The 27,563-nt window shown below is 46.9% G+C and overlaps 1 protein-coding gene across 4 annotated transcripts; it reads left to right on the plus strand.

The window, feature by feature from the left end:
- The first annotated feature begins 637 nt into the window (after positions 1-637).
- LOC119661025 lies at positions 638-25,307 on the plus strand. 4 transcript variants are annotated; one of them, XM_038070178.1, is made up of 3 exons: positions 638-869; positions 980-1,169; positions 25,029-25,307. In XM_038070178.1, exons 2-3 carry the CDS (start codon positions 996-998, stop codon positions 25,188-25,190), a joined length of 336 nt encoding a protein of 111 aa, XP_037926106.1. In that variant the 5' UTR covers positions 638-869; positions 980-995; the 3' UTR covers positions 25,191-25,307. The 4 variants fall into 4 exon arrangements, with proteins under 4 accessions (XP_037926106.1, XP_037926107.1, XP_037926104.1 ...); XM_038070179.1 differs by having other exon boundaries at positions 984-1,169; XM_038070176.1 differs by having other exon boundaries at positions 638-1,169.
- The last annotated feature ends 2,256 nt before the right edge of the window (positions 25,308-27,563 follow it).

A 27,563-nucleotide genomic window follows, 5' to 3' on the forward strand; every position in this document is an offset into this window, starting at 1 on the left:
GCACTACTGTGATTTTTTCCAGATTTTTCGGTTGGATAGGTTCTGAGAACGAGACCTGTTACACTTTTTGTGGGTCATATTTTCAACCCTGACTCCCCTATGTTTCATCTAATATCAAATATTGAACCAGATTCGAAAAGTACTAATTGAGACCTTTCATTTGATACCCTACTTGGCTACATTCTGTGAAAAAAAAATTTGCACCCTCCATTCACATGTACGGAGAGCCCCCCCTTAAACTTAACGCAAGATGGCGCCACTTACTGCATGTAAAGGGATCACCAGATTACATACTCTCACCAACTTTCGTGACAATCGGTCTAGCCGTTTCCGAATAAATCGGGTGTGACAGACAGACAGACAGACAGACAGACAGACGGACAGACGGACAGACAGACACCGTCACCATTCTAATAAGGTTTTGTTTCACACAAAACCTTAAAAAGAGGTAACACTTCTTTACACTCCTTATCTGATTTCAAGTCTAGGATGGCCATGAGTTTCCCAGATAGGTTTTGTGTTAATTGACAGCGTCTTACTCAAATCCTAGTAGTCCTGCATAGTTGGCTGTGATTTTCGAACCATGAAACCATGGCAACGCAGGTGACGTTTATTTTTCCAAACGGTTTAAGGACTATTCAGTATGTATTGAATATTTGGACGATGCGTTTCTAGAGTTGTGATGTAGTGACCTTAAAAGCCTTTCATCTAATTTCCGGGATAACATTCAATTTATATATTTTGAGCTTCCGTGAGATAATATGACAAACCGCGAATTCTTTCCAAGTGTATCAGTAAACATCTATTTATGTGTAATCTTCTGACAAATTGTGAACCTTCATTTAAAATAGACTGACATCAAACTAAATGTTAGTATCATCCTTTCCCCCACCGGGATAGTGATTGTTGTCTAATTTTTTTCCTCTAGTTTTCCCTCCAACCCTCCACATTAATTTCGTTTTCTGTTCTCTCGGAAAAGATAGTTACAAAAGAACATGTTTCGATACACGCTGCCAAGTGGAACTATTGTGTTTAGTGACTTGCCCCTCGGTAGAAATACAGAAGGATTACTAGCAGTTCCAGAGAATGAATTCCCGATTGGGCCCTATATACACCTTGTATTCGGATTCATCCTGTTTTTGTTCTTTCTCTTCTTCCGATTACTGAAGGTGAGTTTTTCAAATTTTTTTTTTGTGTGTTGATTAATCCTGTTGGTCCTGGGAGTCTCGAGCTCCATAAGGAGAATAAGTAAATTGCTGAAACTATCTTTCAATTAGAAAACATTTATATACAGGTAACTCTTTAATGAGAATCTTTTTAAAATATCTTATATTTTCACTGTCAGTGTTAACGAAACGTACGTTGTGGGTCATTTTACGATAATTGTCCCAACAACCGTCGAATCTGTCGATTCTCTGTTGAACCGTTCTACAGTAACTTTTTGTCGACCAGTGCTTGAGGAAGTGATCCGTGGAGTAGGATGTCATCTTGCTACCTACCTACCTCCATTGCCGTATATTTATATTAGACTGTATCAAATTCTTGTTCCAACGGAGACTTTTCATCTCACTTTTGTGCGTAAATTCCAACAGCGTAGCATTGCATTCTCTAACGCTAGTAATTGTGTCACAACTGCTGCCTGACGATTTTCTCGATCATTATGTACAGTTGTTGTTATCCCACCGAATCAAATAGTTTGGTAACTTCAAAGATAGATTGTCTGTTCGTAAATGCTTCGTCACTCAGCGATTGAAAGAAAGCAAATCTCAGGCTGGGTGACACCGCCAACCAAGTTCCTTAATGTGGTCATCCACTGTCGCGATTGTGAAATGATGCTACAAGGGCGTCGTCGCTGGCACCCCATTCCGTAACTTAAAACTTCCCCTTTGGATACTGTCATTAAGTATTACTGAAGTCCTTTCACTCAGGCAACGGAATCTGTCCCAGTCATCACGTCGTCTACGTAGAAGTTGAAGAATGGGCTGCTCATCCTCGTTTGTTGCGACAATGTTTTTAACACTAAGTACGGGCACTAGCCGTCCCATCAGCAACCGTAGTAAGTTTGTAGTGTTTGTTCTGTTCCAGGGGATGTTGGACTGCCGCAGCAGTGCGCTGTCGAACTACCAACTAAACACCCCCTATCCTAAGAGGGCTGGCCTGGAACCATTTGACACATAACTATGGCTATCCCTCCCGCTATCCCGGCTTTGTGACTCCCTTTCTTCAAGTGAGGGAATCCCTTTCACCAACGAGAAGAGAAGGGAGGAAGGGGTTGTTAGTACAGGAAACCTCTTGCCACCCGCTCCCTCCGCCGGTCGAGTTCAATCATCTTCGCAATAAAAAGAGCCCGAACATAATATGCAATACGACTCCAGCTGCCAGCGCCCTTCAGGATCTCTTTGGAAATGCTGTCTGGAGGCAGCTCCCCTGTGTCTGCATAAAGCTGCTGACGAAAGCCGTCCCAATTTTCGCAAGAGAAAAAGGTGTATTCAGCGTCTGCCACTCCAGTGCAGAACACACAATCAGGAGATCGCCCCTTTCCAATTCTGCGCAGGAAAGACTGAAAACATCCATGCCCGCTTAGAAGTTCGGTCTCGATATCAATGCACGGTGACATTGATACCGAGCCACGGGTTTAAATTGTCGATGAGCCACGCAGTCTATCTGCCCCTTGGCTCATTTTGATAAGAGGTAAGGGTGCGTTCACGTTCTTCACGGGCAACCACCTCTCCAGTTTTCGCCCTTACGGTGGTAAATAGCTTTACGGTTCTTGGCAAGGAGGGCAACGGGGATCGCTCCCACAATCACCATCACAGCCGGTTCGGAGACAGTGCGATAAGCATACGCCACTCGCAAAGCTTCCCGTCTCTGCACTTGAGGGAGGCTGCGTTGCTCCCATTAGGAGACGTCTCTTAGTAGATATCGGGCCCCTTGCATTCGGCATTAGTCGACTCAACGCGGAGACTTCACCTGTCGCCCTGTTCACTGCTGCTTTGATCTGCCCGGAGAAGCTCATCTTCGAGTCGAGGATTAAACCAAAATATTTAACCGCTCTATAGTCAACTCGCCGATCGATATGGGTCGCATGGTCGGGATTCACCTTTTGGTCAAGTTGTTTGGAGGAGGAGTCATCCATCCTCTTACCAGTCGCATCAATATGCCAAGTCTGTTTTGCGCCTGCTCAACAGTGCGTCGGGAACTATTGCCGCAACGTTGTCTGCATAACCGACGAGGCGTGACTCTCCAGGTATATCGAGCCTCAGCAGACTATCGTAGAAAGCGTTTCAGAGGTCAAGTATAAAGGTAGGAACTCCGGTTCTCCTTCTCAATTGCTGATTAACGCGAGTCTGGCCACCTCCAGCGCCAAATGACCTGCTTCTTTCAAGCGTTGAACACCTCAAGCAGCAAGTCTGGCCGTTGGCGGGACACCAGTTTGTAAGCTTTCACCGGGATCCCATCAATACTTGGCACCTTCTTTTTTTTCATAGTGAGAACCCTTTCTTCATTGTGAAAAGGGAGCAATCCTCGATACTTTCCGCGCTATTGACATCAACTCGTACAGGATGTCTGGGAATAATGCCTGTACAATGCGTTCGATCTGCTTGATACTTAGTATGCAGGACCTCCGCAAAGCCCCGATTTTCTCCCAGTAAAAGTCAGCTTGTAGCCAAGTCCCCACGGGTCTTCATTCATCTCGTTGACAAGGCTCAGCCAGCCGCGAGTTTTGCTTTTATTTATCGCGCTGCGGAGGCTCCTTTTTGCTGATCTACACTGTCCCTTATTGGCACATGGCTTCTCGTTGGCATGTAGACGTTGTACCAAACGGCGGAGCTTATGACACTCCCTCCGTAGGTCGACAATTTCTGTGCTGGAGCCTGTCCGGGGCATGGAAGCCTCACATGCCGTCATTATCAGGGTCATCACCGAATTTGCGACGGTGTCAGCTGCGGAGTGCCCTTCAGCGCGGCACTGCCTGCTCCAAGAACTTCGGTGAACTTCTTTTTGTTCACCCTCGCGGCATTCCACAGGTTGGGTTGCTCGCCAGTAAGTTGCGTCAACCATTTCAAACGCGGTGTATTTGTGGTCACTTGCCGACAAGTCTTCCAAGACTCGCGACCCGTCCAATGATGATGCCAGAGATTCTGACGCAAAACTGATGTCAGCAATGCTTCCTTCACAGTCTGGGCGCCAGAACGTTGGCATGGATTCGGTGTTTAAGACAACGAGCCCGGTTCTCGCCGCCATTTCCGGAATCCGCTTCCTTCTGGAGTTTGCCTGAGCCATGCGCAATTCAAGGGCCCTGCCATTAAAGTCACCACCTACCAGGATTTGTCCCTCCGTGCCCGAAACAGCGTCCTCCAGAGGATCAAGCTGGCGAACGTCGTCCCGAACCCACATGGCAGCGGTGTCCAATAAATCGAGATGTCATGAAGTCGGATTCCAGTTTCTTTATTGCTCACTGATTAGCACTAGATGAGCATTTGCCTTCGCAGCGAACTCTGCTAAAAACTAGTGAGCGGTTGCAATTCGGTGCATTTTAGTTTGTAAAATGCGGATGATACCATTCGCCCCCTAGCCCGCTCCATTTTCGCCCTGAAGATTGGACACCGTTCGGAGCCAGCAGTTGTTGCGACGCTCTTACCAGATGCGTCACGATCCCTACAGAGGGAGCAACTTTCGCTTTCATTGCAGGTCTTCGCTTGATGCTACCTACCTAACTTGTCGCATCTCCGGCATGCTGTCCTCCTGCACGGTCCCTTGCAAATTGCTGATGTATGTCCATAGTCCAGATATCTGTAGCACTTGGTGGCGACTATCCACATTCGCACCCTGTATACTACCCATCCAATTTTCAGCAGCTAAGGAGTTTTCTCGTATATTGCTCGGGGACTTCCACAACGGCGAGTTTTTGGTGTCGAGCATTTACAGAGGTGATACCTATGCGGGCATTGGTAACCTCTGGGCATTCATGCTTTATCGCCTCCTCCACTGCGACTTTGTTTGTGAGGCAGTCAAGATCCGGGATTTCTAGAGAGCATATGGGGTCTAGGCTAGAAACGAGCGCCTTCTCCCCCAATAACCTTTTAACCGCTTCGCGGAATATTCTCTTCTTAGTCGTCTTCGCCACCCCTCGTTTTCCGTATGGAAGACACTTCTACCCCATTGTCTTTGGGTTTTATTCTATAGCGAATTTCACTAAGGACTTTGGTAAATGTCTTGCCTTCCGTCGGCTTAATGGGCAAAGCCGACGGTCTAGTTCTTCGTTTCCTCCTCGCTCCTACCCCAATTCCCTGAGACCTAATCGGAATTCACGGACGAATCAGCACTCGCACGGGACAACGCGGTCTACTAATACCGGTTCAATGTACGGGGACTCACAGTGTGTCCCGACGTGTACCGGTCATTCGCGTTTCGCTCTTCACCGAGAGGCTTTCTCAAGGCTACTACCTAGGATGCAGGTATACTGCCAGTTAGGGTGTCAGAACTACTTACTCGGGTACGTCTGGGCCGTCACAACCCGTATGGTAATCGACCCGTTAAAAGTTGCTGACGACCCCCCGTGATGACATACTCGTAGGTATCAATGAACTCTCCATCGCATGATTCTACAGAATAGGCTCTTCTGAGTGCATGACCCTGTCAGCGGAATATTGTTGAGAGTTATTACTGATGGTGTCTCTTAAGATGCATTATAAACCACCCTAAACTTCATGGTTTTACTTGTAAATTGATACTTTACCATCAAGTCGATATGTTGACTCCATAAAGCTTCTTTACTAGCTAACACCTGCTTTTTTTTTTGACACATTCAATTTATTCCACTTAATATTTACAATGATGAGCTTAAGGCTATTTCTTAACACTAGAACTTATTTCTAACGACTTAGTCTTATCTAGAAATTAACCTAAAGCTTAATAATACGAGTAATATACAGATCAACTTAACCTAAGCTTACTAGCTAGTGGGGGGGAAAGCCAGGAAAAACCCCCCATAATATCAAGATTGTGTATGAAAAGATTACCGGTAAGAGGATGGGAGAAGGATGCATAACGGGAGGGCTAAAATTATTGGGAGATGGAGTAAACAGTGTCAGAGCGATGTTCGTTGTAGGGCCGATGGTAAGGCATTAGTCTACCGTTGCGAAAAAACGCGACCTAAGGAGTGAAGGTTTAGGATATCGGAGGGTGGGACATGGGTTCGAAATGGGCGGTCAGTAGGACTGGTGTGGGTCATGGTTTAGGGATTGGTAAAGGAACTTTATGAGGGATTTGATGAGGAACACGTCTAAAAGGGTCGAGTTGACCCGGTTGTAGACGGCTTGGTTGGAACGGGGATGGGAAGGGCCTAGGGATATTCGGAAGAACTTCCTTTCGTTAGCTCGTAGGCGCTCCATTTGGTGCGAGGTTAGATCGTACCAGGCTACAAAGCCGTACGTCATTAGAGGACGTATTAGCAGCTTGTAGCAGTAGAGCTTAACGTCGGGACGGACAGAGGACTTGTTGTTAAGGATGGGCCATAGGGATTTAAGACCAGTTGAAGTGTTGGAGAGGATCGAATTAACGTGAGGAATCGGGGAGAGACGGGATGACTAGGTATTTAGTGGAGGTGACGGTGAGGATTGGATCTTGGCCAATTTTAATGAGGAGATCGGAAATATCGCAGCGCATCTTGAAAGTGAGTTTTATCCTGCCTCGAAAGACGATGGCATGGCATTTGGACGGATTGAGTAGGAGTTTCCAGGAGTTGAGGGATTGTATGGAGAGGTTTATACGGGACTGGGCGGCACGGATATTTCTGGATGGGGTATAGAGAATTAGGTCATCGGCATATTGGAGAGTTTTCACTGTGTACGGAGTTGTAGAGGAATGGTGAAGGGGGATATCTGCATTGTAGAGTGAGAAAAGGGTTGCCGAGAGGACCGAGCCCTGTGGGATGCCTGCAGGGGGACTGTAGGAATCGGATAAGGAGTGGAGGACTCTAACTTGGGAATGACGGTTGGAAAGGAAACTAAGGATAAGACGACAAAGGTGGGGATGAAATTTAAAGATAAAGGAAAGTTTGAAAATAAGGCCTTCGTGCCATACGGAATCGAAGGCCTTCTGAATGTCTAGGAGGCAGGCGGTGGTGGGGATGTTATTTATTTAGGTTTTTGTAGACGTCGGATTTGAGGACGAGGAGGGCATGTGATGTGCCATGACCTTTTTTGTTGGCGAATTGGAAGCTAGGGATGGTATCGTGATCGGAGATGTGGGAAAGTATAAGGTCATGAATGGCGACTTCAACAATCTTGGAAAGGGAGTTGAGTAGGGAGATTGGGCTGCAGCTATTGGGATTGGATGAGGGTTCTTGTTTCTTGCGGATGGGGATGATGTGCGCTTGTTTCCAAGGAGCGGGGAAATGTGCTAGGATGAAGCAGTGATTGAAAAGTTGTGAAAGGAGAGGAGGGATTTTGTCAGGACCTGTGGATTTTTTGTTTTTACCGGAAAGGATTATGGATTCGATGGATTCTTGGGAAAGGGATGGGATTGGGTCGCAAAAATGAGGAGCGGGACCTGGGGGTGGAATTGGTAGGCTGGTGTAAACTGGGAAGTTGGACGTAAGGTCGGAGAGGTGTTGGGAAACCGATGATTCGGTAGAAGGGTCTGAAAGATGGAGGGTAGTGCGATGAGCTGCGAGGAAGGCTTTCGCCAATTGGTCGGCATGGTCTTTAGGAGAAGTGTTGTGTGGAAGGGTGGTAGGAGCTTTAGATTTGGCGAGGTGGGGACAGGTGTGGCGGAGTTGGTTGCATGTTTGGTTATTTATGGAGATACCTGAAAGTTTGACGGTGTGGTGTTCGGCGTAGAGGGATCGGATTTCGGATCGGATGGTATGTGTTAGGGAATCAATGCGGATTTTAAGGAAGTTGAAGCGGGGATTGTATCTATTGTGGTGGAGTTGTCGACGGAGGGTGGTTTTGAGTTTGATTAGGTCGAGGATGGGGAGGGTGGGGAGGGTGATGAGATTGTTGTAGTTTAGGGGACGCATAGGGATGGTTTGGTTGCAAACTTCTTAGGTGATTTCGGTTATCCGGGATATTGTATTGTCTAAATACTCTGGAGAAGAGTAGGAAGGAAGAGAGATGGATGAAAGTTTGTCAGCTAACCTGTAGTTGACGAGATTCTAATTGGCTTTGGAATAATCTGGAAGGACTTTAGGTTGGATTCTAGGGAATTGATCGTTAATGAAGAACTCTAGAACTACACCGTCATGATCGCTGAGGCCAGGAACAGTCGGGAGATCAGAAGGAACTGTAGAGAAGTGGGACTGGGTGAGGAGATTATTACTCACGAAGAATAGGTCAAGGAAGGAATGGGAATTGGATGAGTGGTGGATAGGTTGACTAACCCCTGCTGTAATTGAGGGACACTTATATAGGCTTTCGGTTGAGAAGAACGTTGGAGTTAGCATCCTCCTTCAATAGAAGCCTCCCTTTGTATCTGCCGAGTTCATCACGTGTGTATGTGGTTTTTCTACCATTCGACTGTGATCGTTTCTGCAGAAGTCAAAGGCTGACTGAGTATTGATCTTGGTTGGGACCGCTGGGTGATATTTGCTTTTATCAAGGCGGACATATTAATGAACTCATCTCCAGTCCTGAGATTTACCTTCAACGTCAATATGCCTCTGATTATGCTTCAGGTTAAAGTTGCATAATTAGGCAAGTCCTCACACGACCTCCGCGTGGTGGCCGCTGGAAACCGTCTTCGGGCGGGCCAAGAGTGTGTAGGGCCGGGCAGGGAGTAGGCTCATCCAACTGACGAGGATCTGCTTGTCTGCTGGTCACCACTTATGGGTGGCGCTGGCGGATGGCAATTCTGCTAGCGGCATACTAACGCTGGAGGTGTGGACCAGTGTTGAGGCTAGGCTGTCGGGCATGGTCTATGAACATCTCGTGGAAACCGGAGGCAAACACCCGGGACTCACTCCCCACTTTGATTCATCTCATGTGGTCCGTGGGTTCCACGTAATAGCTTGCATGGACCAGTTCTCTAAGGACTTTCTCGGCTCGTGCGTCGCTAAGATCAGCGACGCTTGGGAGGGCGTCAAGCTCAAGATTATCCCTTACGACGAGATTCCCAGGAGACCGGTCGCTCGCATTTGGTTGTCGAAGATCCGCATGGAGAAGGACAAGCTGGTCCATTTCCTGTGCCTTCACAACCCCGGGATTCCCATGGACGACTGGGTTGTTATAAAGGAGGAGGAACCTCAGATAAACAGCCAGCCCGTACTACTCCGCATAAACGAGGAGTGCCTGGAGGCACTGAAAAAGGCCGATTACAAAGTGTGGTTCGGAGTCAGGAATGCCAAAGTAAAAGTGTTCCGCTCTGCAAAACCGGACGACGACCTTGACCCAATCGACGCCGCCAACGAGCTGTTGGAGGAGATGACGATCGACGGTCCGACGGGGACTGACGAACCCCCCACGCAAGCAGATCATGCTGAGGGTAACGCAGATAAATCTGCAGCACTCGAAGTGTGCCTCGGCTAATCTGCTCGTCTTCCTCTTAGAGGAAGACATCGACATCGCATTAATACAGGAGCCCTGGGTCGGAAGCGACCGAACCATCAAAGGGCTCCAAAGCAAATATTTTAATTTATTCCACAGCACAGGAGACGCTGATCAGGCTAAACCTAGAGCGTGTATTCTTGCGAGGAAGAGTCTGCACGATTTTCTGTGCCCGGACCTGAGTTCCAGTGACCTAGTTGTAGTCAAGCTGGAGCAGGTGGGGGCAGAGAACGTGTATATTTCCTCGGCGTACATGGCTCACGACCGATCAGCTCCGCCACAAGAACTACAACATCTGACGAACACCATAACACCAAAGAAAGCCAACCTGCTGATAGGCTGCGACGCAAATGCAAGGCATACGCTTTGGGGCAGCTCTGAAATCAACGAAAGAGGTGAGTCATTCTTTGATATTATTATTACTTCAAATCTATCGGTGTGTAACAGGGGCAGTACACCAACCTTTCATTTCCCCTGCTCGGAGAACTGTGACGGTTGGGAGGAGGTCCTTGGTATCACCCTAATAACCGACAACGGGATTCTTACGGTGGAGGACTGGAGAGTGTCTGACCAGAGATCCTTCTCTGACCACAGTTGGATACTCTTCAGTCTAGATCTCGCCGCAGAGGTCTCCAAGCCCTTTAGAGACCCCAGGAGGATCGACTGGAGAAGGTTTGGTCAGGTAATTAAGAACAAACTCTCCGGTGCGCAAATTGGTAGGATTGGCACGACAGACGAACTGGAGTCAAAGGTCGGGGCTCTGGAGAAGGCTTTTGATACCGCCTTCAAAGTCTCGTGCCCTGCTAAGTACAGCAAAAAGACCCTGCCACCGTGGTGGAACGAAGATCTCTCTAGTCTCAGGAAGTTGACCAGAAAAATCTTCAACATCTGCTACAGGCAAAAATACTGACAGCCATACAAGGACTGCCTAAAGAGGTACAAGTCGGCCATCAGAACCGCCAAGAGGCGGTCTTGGCTAGACTATTGTCAGAACATTGAAAGCACTAGTGAATCCGCGAGGCTCAGTAAGATTCTGTCCAAGGAACATAAGAGTCCATCCTTCCTTAAAAAGTCGGAAGGCTGCTGGACGGAATCTTCTAGTGAAACCTTGGAGCTGCTGGTGCAAACGCACTTTCCCTCCAGCGAGGAGGACTGTGAGTCAGAACCTCGCTTGGAGGGTTTGCGGCAACCCCAGCTGTGCGAGACTATCAAATCGGTAATTACCGGGGATAGGATCGGCTGGGCTATAAACAGCTTCTCCGCATACAAATCTCCAGGCCCAGATGACATAATGCCAGTCATGCTACAGAAGCAGCAGGAAAGGGTTGTGCCGTGGCTTGTTGAGATTTACCGGAGCTGTATCACTTTAGGATACGTACCGCAGTCCTGGAGGCGCGCACGGGTGGTTTTCATACCGAAAGCGGGCAGGCGCGGTCATGAGTCCGCGAAGGACTTTCGGCCAATCAGCCTGACCTCTTTCGTGCTGAAGACCCTAGAACGCGTCCTGGATATTCACTTAAGGACGATTATGGAGAGAACGCCTTTCTCTAAGTCCCAGCATGCCTACCTCAAAGGAAAATCCACAGAAACCGCCCTCCACGAGGTAATTGGCACGGTTGAGCGGTCGCTGCAGTACAAGCAGTATACCCTTGCTGCCTTCTTGGATATAGAAGGAGCCTTCAACAACGTCAGTACCAACGCCATCAAGGAAGCCTTGACCGGTATTGGATTGGAGGGGTGTCTCACGCATTGGATTATATCCATGCTGAGTACCAGGATAATCCAATCCGATCTGGGAGGCAACCACTTGACCAGAGCTGTGAACAGAGGCACGCCCCAGGGTGGTGCTATCTCACCGGTGCTCTGGTTAATAGTAATGGACAAAATTTTACGTACATTAGACAGCAGCGGGGTGAAGGTCGTGGCGTATGCCGACGACTTGGTGATACTAGTATCTGGGATGTTTCTGTCCATTATGAGCGACATCATGGAAGGAGCGTTGCGAAAGGTGTGCCTGTGGGCCGCAAGATGCGGACTCAGCATAAACCCAACCAAAACGCAACTGATGTTATTCACCACCAAGACAAGGATACCTGAATTCCATCTACCACGGCTGAATGAACAAAGACTGGTTCTTTCCTCTAATGTGAAGTATCTGGGTGTAATCTGGATCCTAATCTAAATTGGAGGTTGAACATAGAACTGAGGGTTAAGAAGGCCTGTATAGCCTTCTATGCCTGTAAGAGAACCTTTGCCAAGAAATGGGGTCTCCGGCCGAGGATGGTTCTCTGGATGTACACCGCTGTAGTGCGTCCGATCCTGACGTACGGATCTATTGTATGGTGGCAGGCTTTGAAGAAGAAATACAATAGAACGAAGCTTAATAGGATTCAAAGAACCGCGTGTGCAGGTGCTACGGGGGCTCTGCAGTCTTGCCCGGCAGATGCTCTCAATGGACTCCTGCATCTCCTCCCCCTTGACCTCCACATCAAATATGTTGCAGCGTGCAGTGCCGTCAGACTACGTGAGTCCGGATTCTGGGCAGCGAAGTCCTACGGCCACAGCAACATTCTAGATGAAATACCTCGAGAAATCTGGGCATCCCCCACGGACTATGTCACACGCAAGTTGAACTTCACGAGAAACTTTGCTGTGGACCTTCCAACCAGGGCAAAGTGGAAGACCGGCGGCGTGTTGCAAGACTATGACACGGTATTCTTTACGGACGGATCAAAGATGGCCTATGGAGTCGGCGCGGGGGTTTTCTCGAATACACACGGTGTATCCAAGTTGTATGGTCTCCCAGGTTTCACCAGTGTATTCCCGGCGGAAGTACTGGCGATATTGGAAGTCTGTCGATGGCTGGAGCGTGATTCGAGCCCCAAGCGTAACATAGCCATTCTGACCGACAGCCAAGCGGCCATCAAGGCCTTGTACTCAACGACGACATCTTCCCGGCTGGTGGGGCAGTGCAGAGATACGCTCAACCATCTGGGCGGCACGCTCAAGATCACTCTCCTCTGGGTTCCCGGGCATAGGCACATAGAAGGGAATGAGCGGGCTGACGGATTGGCCAGGCAAGGCTCTGCTGCAGTCCCTCGGGGAACACAGTCGGTGTTCCGCTGGTGGCTGTCGGGGGCCGAGTCTACTCGCACTACCTAGCAGCGGCGGGCCTGAGATGGCGAAGGCTTACAAGCTGTGCCAAATCAAGGAGAATTTGGCCCGCTTATAACATAGTCCGATCACGAGAGCTCCTGTGCCAGACGCGCGCAAATGCATTCAAGATTACGGCGGTCTGCACGGGGCACTGGCCCATAGGGGACCATGCCGCTAGGCTCGGCTTACCCTACAACTCGCATTGCCGAAGCTGCGGAGAAGGAAGGGAAACCCTCATGCACTTTCTCTGCGATTGCCCGGCTCTGGCTCGAGTCAGACTGCGGACACTGGGTAAACCATTCTTTGGGGACCTCAGTGAGATTTCTAGCTGCAGGGTCGGAGAGCTGCTTTCCTTCGTGAATGCTACGGGCTGGCTCTCAAGATCCGAGCCAGCTGGACTCTGCTTCCCTGTTCCTATAACAACAGTCACGGTCTTAGGAGTTTGTGGCATCAAAACGGCGCACCAAAGCGCTAATTGGGCTCCTCGGAGCGGCCACTGATACCTACCTACCTACCCCATGCCTCACACTTCTGGGGTGCTACAAGATCGGAAATCCGTACATTGCTGTAATTACTTTTTCGGCACAAAAATTGGGGGTGGTGGAGGAGATGTTGACCACTATAACCCTGACTGTGGCCTAGGACTGATTTGTGTTTTGAGATCTCCTTGGCTAAAAATGTCTCTTAGATTGGCGTTATTAGAGATTTATTAGGGGTCACCACATGCTTGTGGTAAAATAACGTATGGTTGCATCTAACTAAAATGAGGCCTCTGGACATGGATGGGCAATTGTTAATGATATGGTATTTGCGTATGCATTTGAAGCACACTATGTATACTGTGGAGTGGATTGCATACCTTCCATGTCTGTGTTTTCTTGGCAAGCTCAAGCAAGAAGGCTTTATACATGAGGAGCAACTTCCGTGGCTACGGAACATGAAATCTCATTGTGCACCTTTTGAATAGGGACGAGGTAGCTTAGTGGCCCGAGGCCCATGTGGTTAAAGTTTTGGTGAGTTGATGTCGCCTAGATGGTTTTTTTGGGTGCCTGTCCTCATTATAGACCAGTAGGCATCAGATGCATCCGAAAAATTGATCTTCGATGTATCCACTTTTTTCCTCGTCACTTCCGGTAGCACTTGGTGTTGGTGCGCTTCAACTGCAGCGGGTAGCACCACATTCACAAACGCAAATCCTGCGATACATAAACGAATCCGAGATATTCCGTTACACGGAAGAATCGAATACAATGGACCAGTGAGGTCTAGGTGCTCAGAGGCTTTGCTTCTATACCCTCCCCCATTTGAAACACAAACACATATGAACGAATGGGAAACCATGCATAGATGAATACAAAACCTTTATAGCCGAAGCGCCCAGCTTCCGGTATTCCCACTTGTTCAATATATACTTTCCTAGCTACGAATACCAATAAGGCTACCAATCCATCGCTGGATGGTTTGTAAATGATCCTCGGCACCGGATCGTCAAACCATCAATTAATGACCCCAATTCTTCTTCTGAATAGAGATAATGACCACTGGGTAATTTGTATGGATACATATTTTCTTGAACCTGGACTCTCTCCTTGTTAGCTTCTGTTTGATTCCTGGACATTTAATGGTTTTTCTTTGAATCCTAATTGAACTGAAACACAAAGTTTTTGCCTTATGACATTGAAATGATTTTTAAGGCCATACGCCATTTTCGTTAGTATAAATCGACACAGGACGCGTTTTAGAAAACGTAACTTTACTAAATCAACTCGTTCAAATCTAAAATCAATCGAAAATCTTGACAAACGGGGAGGGGCTATTATATTTTCAGCCACATATTCACGCAAGCAGCTATCATATACAGAGGGGATCGATGAGCGACTCGGAGAATAAAAGCGGTAGCGTGGGAACCACAGCCGAGAATAGATGGAGGATGAACACAAACCACAAATACACAAAATCCCACTATGTGAAGTTCTGTTAAATTCTGTTGAATCTTTGATTCTCTAGCAAATCAATAAATGTATCTTACAGCAATAAGATTATACCTACCTATCGCCTCTTCTACCTGCGTTTCCTCTAAGCCTACAATGTAACCGAACTATTTACCTTAAAATAGAAGTAACACTTTTACAATGGAGCCTTATCTGATTTCAAGTCCAGGATGGCCATGAGTGTCCCAAATAGGTTGTATCTTAATTGACAGTGTCTAACTCGAATCATAGTAGTCCTGCATAGTTGGCTGTGATTTTCGAACCATGAAACCATGGCAACGCAGGTGATGCTTATTTTTCCAAACGGTTTCAGGACTATTCAGTATTTATTGAATATTTGGACGATGCGTTTCTAGAGTTGTGATGTAGTGACCTTAAAAGCCTTCCATCTAATTTCCAGGATAACATTCAGTTTATATTTTTTGACCTTTCGTGAGATAATGTGACAAACCGCGAATCCTTTCCAAGTGTATTAGTTAACATCTATTTATGTGTAATCTTCTGACAAATTGTGAACCTTCATTTAAAATATACTGAAATCAAACTAAATGTTAGTATCATCCTTTCCCCCACCGGGATAGTGATTGCTGGCTAATTTTCTTCCTCGAGTTTTCGCTCTAACCATCCACGTTAATTTCGTTTTCTGTTCTCCCGGAAAAGATAGTTACAAAAGAACATGTTTCGATACACGCTGCCAAGTGGAACTTTTGTGTTTAGTAACCTGCCCCTCGGTACAAATACAGAGGGATTAGTAGCAGCTCCAGAGATTGAATCTCCGTTTGAGCCCTATATACACCTCGTATTCACATACATCCTGTTTTTGTTCCTTTTCATCTACCAATTGCTGAAGGTGAGTTTTTTAAATTTTTTTAGGTGTTGTTAAGTAATCCTGTTGGTCTGGGGAGTCTCGAGCTCGAGCTCCAGCAGCCGTCGAATCTGTCGATTCTCCGTTGGGCCTTTCTACAGTAACTCTTTGTCGACCAGTGCATGAGGAAGTGATCCGTGGAGTAAGATGTCATCTTGCTACCTGATACCTACTACCTCCACTGCCGTATTAGACTCTATCTAATTTTCCAACGGAGACTTTTCATCTCACTTTTGTGCGTAAATTACAACCGCGTACGCATTGCATTCTCTAACGCCAGTAATTGTGCCACAACAACTATGTATGGTTGTTATTATCCCTTTGTACCAAATAGTTTGGCAACTTCAAAAAGATAAATTGTCTGTGCATAAATGCCTCCCCACTCTGAGATTCATACTGTACTTTGAGAGAAAGCATATCTCAGGCTAGGTGACACCGAAATCCAAGTTCTTTAATGTGGTCATTCACTGTCGCGGTAGTGAAATGATGTTAAAAGGGCGTCGTTGCTGGCACCCCATTCCGTAATTTAAAACCTCCCTTTTGGATACTGTCATTAAGTTTTACTGAAGTCCTTTCACTCAGGCAACGGAATCTATCTCTGTCAGCGCGTCGTCTAGGTAGAAGTTGAAGAATAGGCTTTTCATCCTCGTTTGTTGTCGCAATGTTTTTAACACTAAGTTCGGGTACTAGCGGTCCTAGCAGCAACCGTAGTAAATTTGTAGTGTTTGTTCAGTTCAGTGGGGTGACCTCAGCATAGTATGCCCTGAAAATCCTTTTCGGGGGAATCCAAGTTTATTTGCCTATTCATTTTCCTGATGTCGGCATGATGGCATAGGTGCCAATGAACTCCCCATCTCGTAAATGTTCAGAATTAGCTCTCCTGAATGCGTGACCCTGTAAGCGGGATATTGTTCAGAGTTATTACTGATGGCGTCTGTTAAGATGCATTACAAACCACCCCAAACTGTGTGGTTGTACTTCATTGCTGCACGCCATGTCGTGGTGCGGCAATAGTGGCTGTAAACTTCGTCTCAATCCTGTGTCTTGGGATTTCCACTAAGTGGCAAAAGCAATGATACTTTACTAAGATATCGATTTCATAGTACCCCTTAAAACTTCTTTATTATCTAACCTCTGTTGCAATTGAGAGACAGTTACGTGGGTTTTCGGTTGAGAAGAACGTTGGAGTTAGAATCCTCCTTCAATGGAAGCCGAGTCCATCATTTATGCAGCAATCGACCGTGGTTGCTTCTGCTGAAGTCAAACCCTAGGTGAGTACTGATTACTCAGAGCAGCGTGATCTTGGGACTGCTGGGTGGTATTTGCATTGATCATGGCGGCTACATTAATGAACTCATCTCCAGTTCAGGCAACATGCCTCACACTTGTAGCCTGCTCAAAGATCAGAAATCCGAACATTGCTATAATTACGTTTTAGACACAACAATTGAGGCGTTGACTTAATGATGAGGCTCCACTGTGAGCCGAAGTCAACTAGTTCTCTCTCTGACATTCACTCTGAAGGGATGTTGACCACTATACCCTGACTGTGGCTTAGTACTGATTTGTGTGTGTGATCTTCTTGGCTAAAAATGTCTTTTTGATTGGTGCTACTAGAAATTCATTAGGGGGCACCACATGCTTGTTATAAAGTAACGTATGGTTGGATCTAATTAAAATGCGACCTCTGGACGTGGATGAGTAATTATTAACGATATGGTATTTGCGCAAACAAAGCAAAAAGACAGCTTTCGTGGCAACGGGGCACGGAATGTCATTGTGAAACTTTCAGGTAGACACGAGGTAGATAAATGACGCGAAGCCCATGTGGTTAATGTATTTATGTGTCGGTGTGTTGATGTCGCCTAGATAGTTTTCTTGTGGTGCCTTTCCTCCCCTTATCCTTGCAGGAAACAGACGCATCCCAAAGATTGATCTTGGATCCATCTACTTGTTTCCTCCTCATTTCCCCGGAGAGCAAACATGAATCTATTGCCGAGAATCTTAGGCGTGTTGACTTCCACCAAACTTTCCATAGAGGAATTTGAAGCATAATTCGCACACTAATTCCATTAAGATCTGTTACCATTAATTCGAAGTGAATCTTTAATGAACTCTGCCTTTGGTTCCTGCAGGGATATCATCATCAACGGCGCAACAACCGGTATCCGGTCTAGGCCTGCCTTAATAAGGAACTCCAGACATCCCGGTTTTGCGCCGAGGTCCACCAATTCGATATCCCTAAAAGCTGTCTGGCGTCCTGGCCCACGCCATCGCTCCATCTTAGGCAGGGTCTGCCTCGTCTTCTTTGCCTACCATAGATATTGCCCTTATAGACTTTCCGGGTGGGATCATCCTCATCCATACGGATTAAGTGACCCGCCCACCGTAACCTATTGAGCCGGATTTTATCCACAACCGGACGGTCATGGTATCGCTCATAGATTTCGTCATTGTGTAGGCTACGGAATCGTCCATCCTCATGTAGGGGGCCAAAAATGCTTCGGAGGATTCTTCTCTCGAATGCGGCCAAGAGTTCGCAATTTTTCTTGCTAAGAACCCAAGTTTCCGAGGAATACATGAGGACTGGCAAGATCTTAGTCTTGTACAGCAAGAGTTTTGACCCTATGGTGAGACGTTTCGAGCGGAACAGTCTTTGTAAGCTGAAATAGGCTCTGTTGGCTGACAACAACCGTGCGCGGATTTCATTATCGTAGTTGTTATCGGTTGTGACTTTCAACCCTAGATAGGAGAAATTGTCAACGGTCTCAAAGTTGTATTCTCCTATCCTTATTCTTGTTCGTGTTTGTGTTTGACCAGTGCGGTTTGATGTTGTTGGTTGATTCGGGGGGCAGGGATATGGGCAGCCATAAACACCTGTTCAATGTCTATTGTTACCAGTGCATTCTCCTGTTAGACAACTACCAATAGGCGCAATCAAATAACTGACCACACCAGACCTCGGGATTTACATCCTTATTAGGTTCCCATTAGGCTAGTTGAATGTACTTTGGACATCAAGGGCAATCATGCCGCGATAATTTCCATGCATTCAATTTACAGCCACGTTGATTTGCCTGCACGATAGTCGACTTATTGGTTTTGTAAGTGTCCTAGATTCTCTGAGCAGGCAACAATATATTCTAAGTTGTTCGCTCCACCATTTTCCTTATAGTTTCCAATAGCATATGGGTCTGTAAAAGGATATTTCACCAGGAGGCTTACCAGCACTATTGCTTCGGTTGTCTGTGTCATTTTATCGGATTATTTTATAATGAAAAAGAAGACCAATTTTGTTTTTTAAATACCCAATAGTGAGTTTTTATTCCACAAATACCGGTATTTTGAAGGCCAGTTGTCCTGTTCTTCAGTTAGTTTTTATCTGACAAAGATGCCAAGAGGTCTTTTCCCACATTGACAGCCACGATTTCGCGCTATCAATGATAAGACCCAATAAAAAGTCATTTTCTACCGACCCTCTAGCACCGGCATACCTTTCATCTTCATTAGGTTTCTACAATTTCAGCCAGTTAACCGTTGGGCACCCAACGACAAAAAGCTACTTAGTGAAATTAATGGAAGGAAAGCCTTCTCCCATCGAGTGAATCTTCATCATTTGGAGCCTCACTCTCCTAATTTCTTGAGCTGGAAAGTTCATTAATCTAGACTTTATTGTGGTGTACATGTATACTACAATAATGTAGAACATATCCTATGTAGGATGTTGTGTAAGACAAATCCTTATTAAAATCGCGTTTTTATCGGAAATGGTTGTAGCGATTTACACCAAATTTGGTGGAAAGTTGGGAAATGTGACGTATACAGTGAGTTACATTATTCTCCGTCGAATTTGAGAGGGGCGGGGTTCCCATACATGCAACAGAGGAGTGTAAATTGTTTGTGGGGTATCAAATGAATGGCCTCCGATTATTACTTTTCGAAGCCAGTCTTGATTTTGACATTTGTTGGAAAGGTGGGGAGATTGGGGGTCGAAAGTGATCACTTCCTTAGCGGACCCATTCTCAGAAACTACCCAACCCAAATACTTGAAAAATCAGAAGGCTACCACTATATGGTGCCTGGGTTCCGAAATACACTACATACCGATATCTGTTTAAATAAAGTTAATAATAGTATATTACTACAATTTTGAGTAATTGGCTGGAAAACTCCCTTCAGTTCATCCTACTGCAACAATGTAGGCTAAAATATAGAACATGATCCTACCAAGTTTGGTGGAAAACGCACTATTACTAACAAAGTTATAATATTTGTCGCTTCTTTGCAAATTCAAGACTTTGAGTGTCATATATCATCTGAAAGTGGATATTCTCACATAATATATGCATATATTACGTGCTATCTACTAATGGGACAAACGCACACTCAAATGTCTTTATGAAGGAAATATTTTTTTTTTGTTATGGATGGAGGTGGAAATCTTAGAAAGACGCTGCTGCGCCAGGTTGCAGCAGTGTGTGGGATTCACACCCACTAAAACCACCCCCACTCTTCCGCCCCTCCTCGCGGGACCACCGTGAAGTATTACTTCGCGGGGGAGGCTCTGGTTCGCTATACCAGCTCGTCCATGTCACGTCTCCGTCGCGCCGCCTTCCGAGCTCGATCCAACTCCAGGAGTTTTGTCTGCACCACGGCTACTGCCTCATTTACCGCCATCCAGTTTTCCTCCGACTTCAACATCTCTTCCACCAGGTTGGAGGCCTCGATGTCCACCCCTAAGATGCTGTTCAACCTCCTTTTCTGCTGCAGAAATCTGGGACAATGGAACATAACGTGCTCCGGGTCCTCGGGTGTAGCACCGCATTCAGGACAGTTGGGAGACTCGTCCAACTCGAAGCGATGCAAGTACTTCCTATAGCCACCGTGTCCCGTAAGGAACTGTGTCAGGTGGTAATTCAATTCTCCGTGCTTTCGGTTGACCCATTTCTCGATACACGGGATCAATGTATGGGTCCACCGGCCGTTGTCGGAGTTATCCAATCGTTGTTGCCACTTGCTACACAACTCCCTCCTGATGGCTTTTCGGAAATCCGCATTCACCTCGGCTGGATTTGCCTTCCGTTTTTCGTAGAGCCAGTGTGCCTCGCTCGCTAGAAGATCTATAGGGATCATTCCTGCGATAACACACACTGCCCCCGTCGACGCCGTCCTAAATGCGCTACACACCCTTAGCGCAATTGGCCGGTATGCCGAACATATCTTTCTCCGGTTGACAGCGTGGTTCAACGCTCCCGCCCAGACAGGGGCCGCGTATAGCAAGATCGATCTCACCAGTCCCGCGATGAGTAGCCTGCGACTATACTTCGGCCCTCCCACGTTAGGCATCATCCTTGCAAGGGATGAGCTGGCATTTGCTGCCTTCTCTCGCGCATAATCCAAGTGTCCCTTGAAACTCAGCTTGGCATCGATCATCACCTCCAGGTATTTGACAACCGATTTTGAGACGACCTCACGATTACCAACCTGGATGGTAACCGTGTTGTTCTTCCTACGGTTGGTAATGAGGACCGCCTCCGTCTTTTCGTCCGCCAGGTCCAGCTTGACCATTCGTAACCAATACTTGATGGTATGAATGGCTTCATTTGCATAAAGCTCCACGTCCTCGGGATGCTTTGCAATTGCAACTACCGCCAAGTCGTCCGCAAAACCAATCAGCGTTGTCTCCTCCGGCACGCGAAGGCCAAGCACTCTGTCGTACATGTTCCACAGCAGCGGTCCCAATACAGAACCTTGAGGCACACCTGCTGTCACAATGTTCTCCTTCGGCCCGTCGTCCGTCTCGTACCAGAGAAATCTGTCCGAAAAGTAACTCTCGATGAGCCGAGCCAAGTAGCTAGGAACACCCAGTTTGGCCAAAGCGCCCTTAATCCAGCCCCAGTTGGCTGAGTTAAAAGCATTTTTGACGTCCAGCGTCACGAGAGCACAGCATTTGCCCATGGCCATTGCATTTCGAGCCAATTCCACGACCTTTGCTACTGCATCGACCGTAGAACGGGCTCGCCGAAACCCATATTGCCGCTCCGAAAGACCACCCGCAAGCTCGATGAACGGGAGCAGCCTGTTGTATATCACCCTCTCCAACATCTTCCCCATGGTGTCTAAGAGACAAATGGGGCGATATGAAGAGGGCACGCCGGGTGGTTTTCGGGGCTTCGGTAGCAAGACCAGCTTCTGCCTCTTCCACTGAGCGGGAAACACTCCTTCCGCCATGCACGATTCGAATGTGCTTGCGAACCACCTTGGTCTGGCCTTGACCGCCACCTTCAGAGCCCTGTTCGGAATTCCGTCCAATCCCGGAGCCTTGCTGTCCCCAATACGTCTGCAGATTTCCCAAAGTTCCTCTTCGGTAACATCAGGGATCGAGAAGACGTCCTGCTGAGCTGCCAGTTGAAGTTCTCTTTCGTCCTGCTCCTGCTGCGGGAAAAGAGTTGTAATTATTTGCAACAAGAGCCGTGGGCATGTCACCTGAGGTGATTTTCGCCCGCGGATCTTCTTCATTACAACTTGGTAGGCTGTACTCCACGGATTCGTATTAGCCTCCTTGCAGAGCTTCTGGAAGCATTCCCGCTTGCTTCTCCGAATGGCCTTCTTAAGGTTGCTTCGCATATCCCTGTATTCCTCCTCACGCTCCTGGTGCTCCGGCCTTCCCCTTGTCCTGTGGGAAAGTCTTCTCGCTCGGAGACAAGAGGATTTCAAGGCAGCGATCTCCGTGTTCCACCAGTAGTTTGGCCTCTTGCCGTGATGCAAACGTCGTCGTGGCATCGTAGCGTCGCATGCTTCGATTGCACGCTGAGACAGCTGTGTGACCCTTTCCACCGCTGTTCCATCCGGATCATGGGCTCCCTCCAATGCGGCTAGGAATGTCTCCTCGTCGAAAGCTCCGATAGACCAGCCAGCCGCCTTAGCCTTTCCACCTCCAGAGCGTCGTTGACTGCTTCCCCGGTTCCCAATGCGGAGGAAGATGGCCTGGTGGTCACTGTGGGTGTAGTGCTTACTCACTTGCCAAGCCATCTCCCTCACCAGTGAAGTGCTAACAAATGTCAGGTCAACAATCGAACCCGACCCTCTTCCTCGAAAGGTGGGCACGCATCCAACGTTGGCCAGCACGATGTCCAGCTCCGCAAATGACTCCAACAGAATTTGACCTCTGGTATTCGTCGCGTTGAAATCGCCCGCAATGATTTTAGGGCTGCGGTCACTAGCGTCCAACACCAGACTGTCTAACATCTCCTCATATTGTGCTAAGGTTGCACTAGGAGGAGCGTAGCAGCTGTAAATATGGACACCGTTGACCTTCGTCCTTATAAAACCGGCTGCCGGGGGGGCCATGACTTCTTGAATGGCCTGTCTTCCGCACGCCCAGATTGCGGCGTTGCCAGACGCATCCACCGCCCAAGTCGCACCGCCGTAGTTTCTGTACGGCTCGCAAATAACCGCAACATCGACATTCGACTCTCGAATGGTTTGCGAGAGCTACCTCACAGTGATTGAGATTGATTTGTTTCAATCTCATTTGCCTGTGCGGTTCAGCTCCCTCCTATATACCGGACATCTGCTGCTTCCCGGAATATGCCGGCCGTCCACGCCCTCTTTCCCACTACATAACATACACCGTGGATCTCCGGTGCAATCTTTGATGAGGTAGCCCTCTTCCCCACACTTCCTGCAACTCCTCGACCTATCATGCTGGCTAGTGCATGCCGCCGCAAAATGGCCGAAATCGAGTCATCTGAAGCATCTCTTTAGAGATATTTGCTCCCTGAGCCTGCACACGACCCAACCTACTCTTACCTTGCCCGCGGTAATTAACTTAATAGCTGATTCCGCCGGCAAACTAATAATAACGGTCTGTGTGCCACCATATGCCTTCTTCATCCTTTTTATGGCACTCTGGTCTATATCGCCAAGGTTGAACTGCTGCCTTAACGCAGCACAGATGTCCTCCCGTGAGGTGACTTCATCTAGGTCCTTGCATTTAACCACTATCTCCTGTTTCCGAGCTCTTACCTCAGCTTCCTCTCCAAGTACACTTTCCACCTTCCCGCGGAAGTCATCAGCCGACTTGTCGGCGGATCTACTTAACTCCAGCATCAGATCCCCTCTCTGTGTTCACCTGATACGGCTCACAATATCCCCCAAATCCTTCAATTCCGGGTCTGACTTCACCTTTCGGAGGATGTCAGCATAGGACATATTTCCCTTCTTGGAAATAATTATTATTTCCGGGCGGAGCTTCTTCTTGTCCTTTTTTCTCTTGTTGCTCACCTTAGTCCATTGTTCGGGCCTCCGGGCGTTGGTTTCTTCCACTTTTGTAGGTGTTCTGGCTGCAATCGTGAGATTACCGACTTTCGCGGGTACCCTCGCCGGCTCCGCCTTCTTTGGTGAAGAGGCTTTTTTCTTCTTCGGGACTTTCTGTGGTCCAAGAGGCTCGCTGGTACCGTCTCTGGCCCGTTTTCCTGTCTTCCCGCCTGCTTTATCACGGGGAGGCGTCACCTGCGTTTCCCTTGTGACCTTGCCAACTGACGCTTGGGAATTCTTTTCTTCGAGGGCCTTGATATAAGACAATTTAATGCCTCTTATCAAGGCTCGGATATTTTGGTGGATATTCCGCCTCTCCTTGATGAGCTCGCACAGTTCATTTATTCGTTCCCCGAGTGTAACGAACGCCATTCCGGTATGTTCCCGTTTGCTTTCGCGCCTTGCGCCACAAGGAATGATCTCGATTAAGGGACTATTCGTATTTCTTTCAGAGTCCCGCGACGAATCTCGACTACCAGAAAGAACCATTGTTCTCGGTGGTGATCTCCCAAGCTTCGAACTCCTCCTAAAAGCATCCGGTGTGGACCTAATTTCCACTCCACCATTATCTCTTGTAGCATTAGATGCCACAGTAGCCAAGTTTCTCACTACTGAGGCACTGCGGTCGTTGGATATCGACGGCCGGGAGCCCGCTTGCTCACTCCCAAAAACCGCCGGCACTGGGTTTCCGAAGCCCTGCACCGTAAAAAAAACTACTTTTCTCCTCTTCCATATTTGGTTTAATTTCTGGGTGTCCTTCCCATAGCCAATTTTCATCCACGGGTGGGCGTTTACTTCCCATCTACCCGGCCTGCGCATAAGCATGCCCATACACGCACATCTCCGGATGCGCGCATGTGCATGCCCATGACACATTCGCCGAGCATTCCCTTATCCGCACGAAGGGACGCGCCTGATGGGAGATTTGGCAACTCCACACAGTTTATAAAGGAAATATACAAAACCTTTCATACCTGAAGCACCCAGCTTTCGGTTTGCCGACTTGTCTCTTGAATGCAATATAAGAAATCCTGGTATAGGTACAGTTGCAGAAGATACCTTTGGAGAATTAAACAAAGGAAAAACTAAAACAGGACCTGCAACCTTCATTGTAACATTTGAATATTTACTGTTTCTCTTTTCTAACAGACTCAGATCTCTCTAGCTGGTGGATTTGGAACTTGGTGGAATGAGATACGTGGTATACAACCTAGGCCGGTACATGTTGCCGATGGATCTCCGGAGTTCTATGATTGCTTTTGGCGTAGATTTCGTCAGGAAATTCGTCACGAACGTCGAATTTGGATGTAATTTCGAACCCAGAAGGAAACAGATATGCAGAGAAATGAGCTAAGCATTGGATTTCAAAATTTTTTTATGGTTCACTACACACAGACAAAATTCATAAATGTCGCTAATACGCCGAATTCTACAGTTATATATTGTCAAATATATATTTTTGTATCTATGTTAATTGAGAATAAATAAATATATTTTGTATCTTTCTTAACATTGGATTTGCATTTGAATAAGGTGTTTGGTTTGTTTCAGACAGTTTGAAGACTATGAAGTGTCAGGATTCTAAAAAATAGCAGCTGGATGGTTGGGGTAGTTTTACTGGATGCGAATTTGCAGACTATTCCAACTTGGCGGAAAGGGCCGGTCAGAGTAATCTTGTGAATTAGACCTTGGCAGTTCATTTTGGCATGTAAAATTTTTGAAAAGTAATTGAATAGAGAGATTTTGCTTGCCAATAACGGAGAGAAGAAATACTCCTAATTTTACATTTTTAATAGAATTAGACAGTTGTATTATAAATAAATAAAATAAAAAATTAAAAAAAAAAAAAGTAAAAATAATATAAAATAAATGAACGAATCTACGTAATTGGTGATCCCGAACACTTCTCCACTCGATTCCAGCTTTCTGAATAGAGCAAAAGGGAAGGAGTCAGAACGACGAATACAGGATATGCAGCGGTTTTCAGGAAGAAAAATGGTTACGAGTTTTTAAGAAATGGGAAGTAAAGCTGATCTGAGAAGTGTCCTAGTTTTTTTACCGTCAACTCTCTATCAGTTTAGTGCTTATAGAATGGAATAGAAGTGTAAAGTCCCGCGAAAAAGGAGATTAGAACCGCAAATCCGGGAAGTCGGCCATTAATAATCAGAAAAGGTCTTGCAAGAGCAAACACCTGAGCGACAGACAGTTCGCAACGACCTTTTCGGCCGTTCCACATTCTCCATAAAAGTTTTTCATGTCGTCACATTCGAATTAACACAGCAATATTTTGCTGACATCTTCTTTCGTTTTCGTTGGTTTCTTCCTTCTGTTCACTGACCTTCGTCAGTGTTGGTTTTTTCAACTTACCAACGTTGGACTTATAGACGCAGAGCTGGCTTCCATGAAAATGTGCCTCACTCGTTCCATGGAAAATGTTACCTGAAAACGACTGAATTCTTGTCGGTGAAGCTACAGTCAGAAGGCCTCCTGGAAGGCTAAAGCGTAGGCGGGCTGGCAAAACTGACTAAAGACTGGCTTCTTACACGATTGAATTTTCGCATAGATATCTAACAAAGACCGGCAGACACAAGGCAAATATTGTCAGAAGGCTGGGGGGAAGACAAAGGACTGTCAGAAGGCTTAATGCTGTGAAAAACACGTAAAATTTACATATTAAACATTACTTGTAAAAATTCCCGTCTATATCGTTCACTTGTAGAATAAACCACTTGCGACATGTCAGAGTTCAAATAGCCTCCCCCTCTCCAATTCGGGAGTGGTAACCAACCGCGAGTAAAAGAGAATGCATCACGAGAATTCGAGGCTGCAAAATGCAAGACCGTTTTTCGGTACGCGACGAAACGCTAACCGACCCAATGCACTTTTCTCATTCTGCATATTCTATAATATTTTTGACGTGGGCGGTTAGTAATTACGCTGTTATTCATGTATGGCTATCGCGCGCCCTTCCCTTCCCGCTATACGGAAGTCTTCTTGCAAATTAGTTACGAATGTCACTAATTCCTGCCATTTGTCTTCCCACTGCAGCATGCGCTTCACCAGTGCATGCTCGGAATGTTGGTCCTCCTCGCCGTGAAGCGACTGCAATAGAATATTGCATGCTCCGCACCTTCTTCGGCTAGGCAGGTTGGGCATGTTGGGGAGTCGTCAAACCTGTATAGATATAAGTGATACCCACAATGAGCAAATAGATTCTCCCGATGTAGATTCGTGATAGCTCTTCAGCCAAGATGTCTAGTCGGGCTATAACTAACGCCACAAATCACTCTCAGGGCATATAATCTGTACGAGCGCAACAGCCTTCTCCTGATTTCTTTGCTGTAACCCATATGTTACTGGGGCGGAATTGAGCAAAACTAAGCTAATTACTTCAGATAGCAACACTCTACTAACGGGGGGGTCTGCCAATATTTGGCAATATTCGCGAAAGTGCTGCCCTTTTTCCTACATACTCAACATGCACTTTCACTTTTAGTCTAATGTCGAGCATCACACTTAAGTATTTAACCGCATCTTTGCTTCTTATGATGTAGCTTCCAAACCCGATTTTTGAAGCACTCCAGGGTCTTCCGGCCTGTTATCGGAACGGTTTCTGTTTTGTGATTCTGGCGCACTACTCCCGCAGTTTCTAGCTAACTCTAACTCCAACACTGCCAAACAAAA

The sequence above is a fragment of the Hermetia illucens genome, chromosome 7 (assembly GCF_905115235.1).
Source record: "Hermetia illucens chromosome 7, iHerIll2.2.curated.20191125, whole genome shotgun sequence".
Taxonomy (NCBI): domain Eukaryota; kingdom Metazoa; phylum Arthropoda; class Insecta; order Diptera; family Stratiomyidae; genus Hermetia; species Hermetia illucens.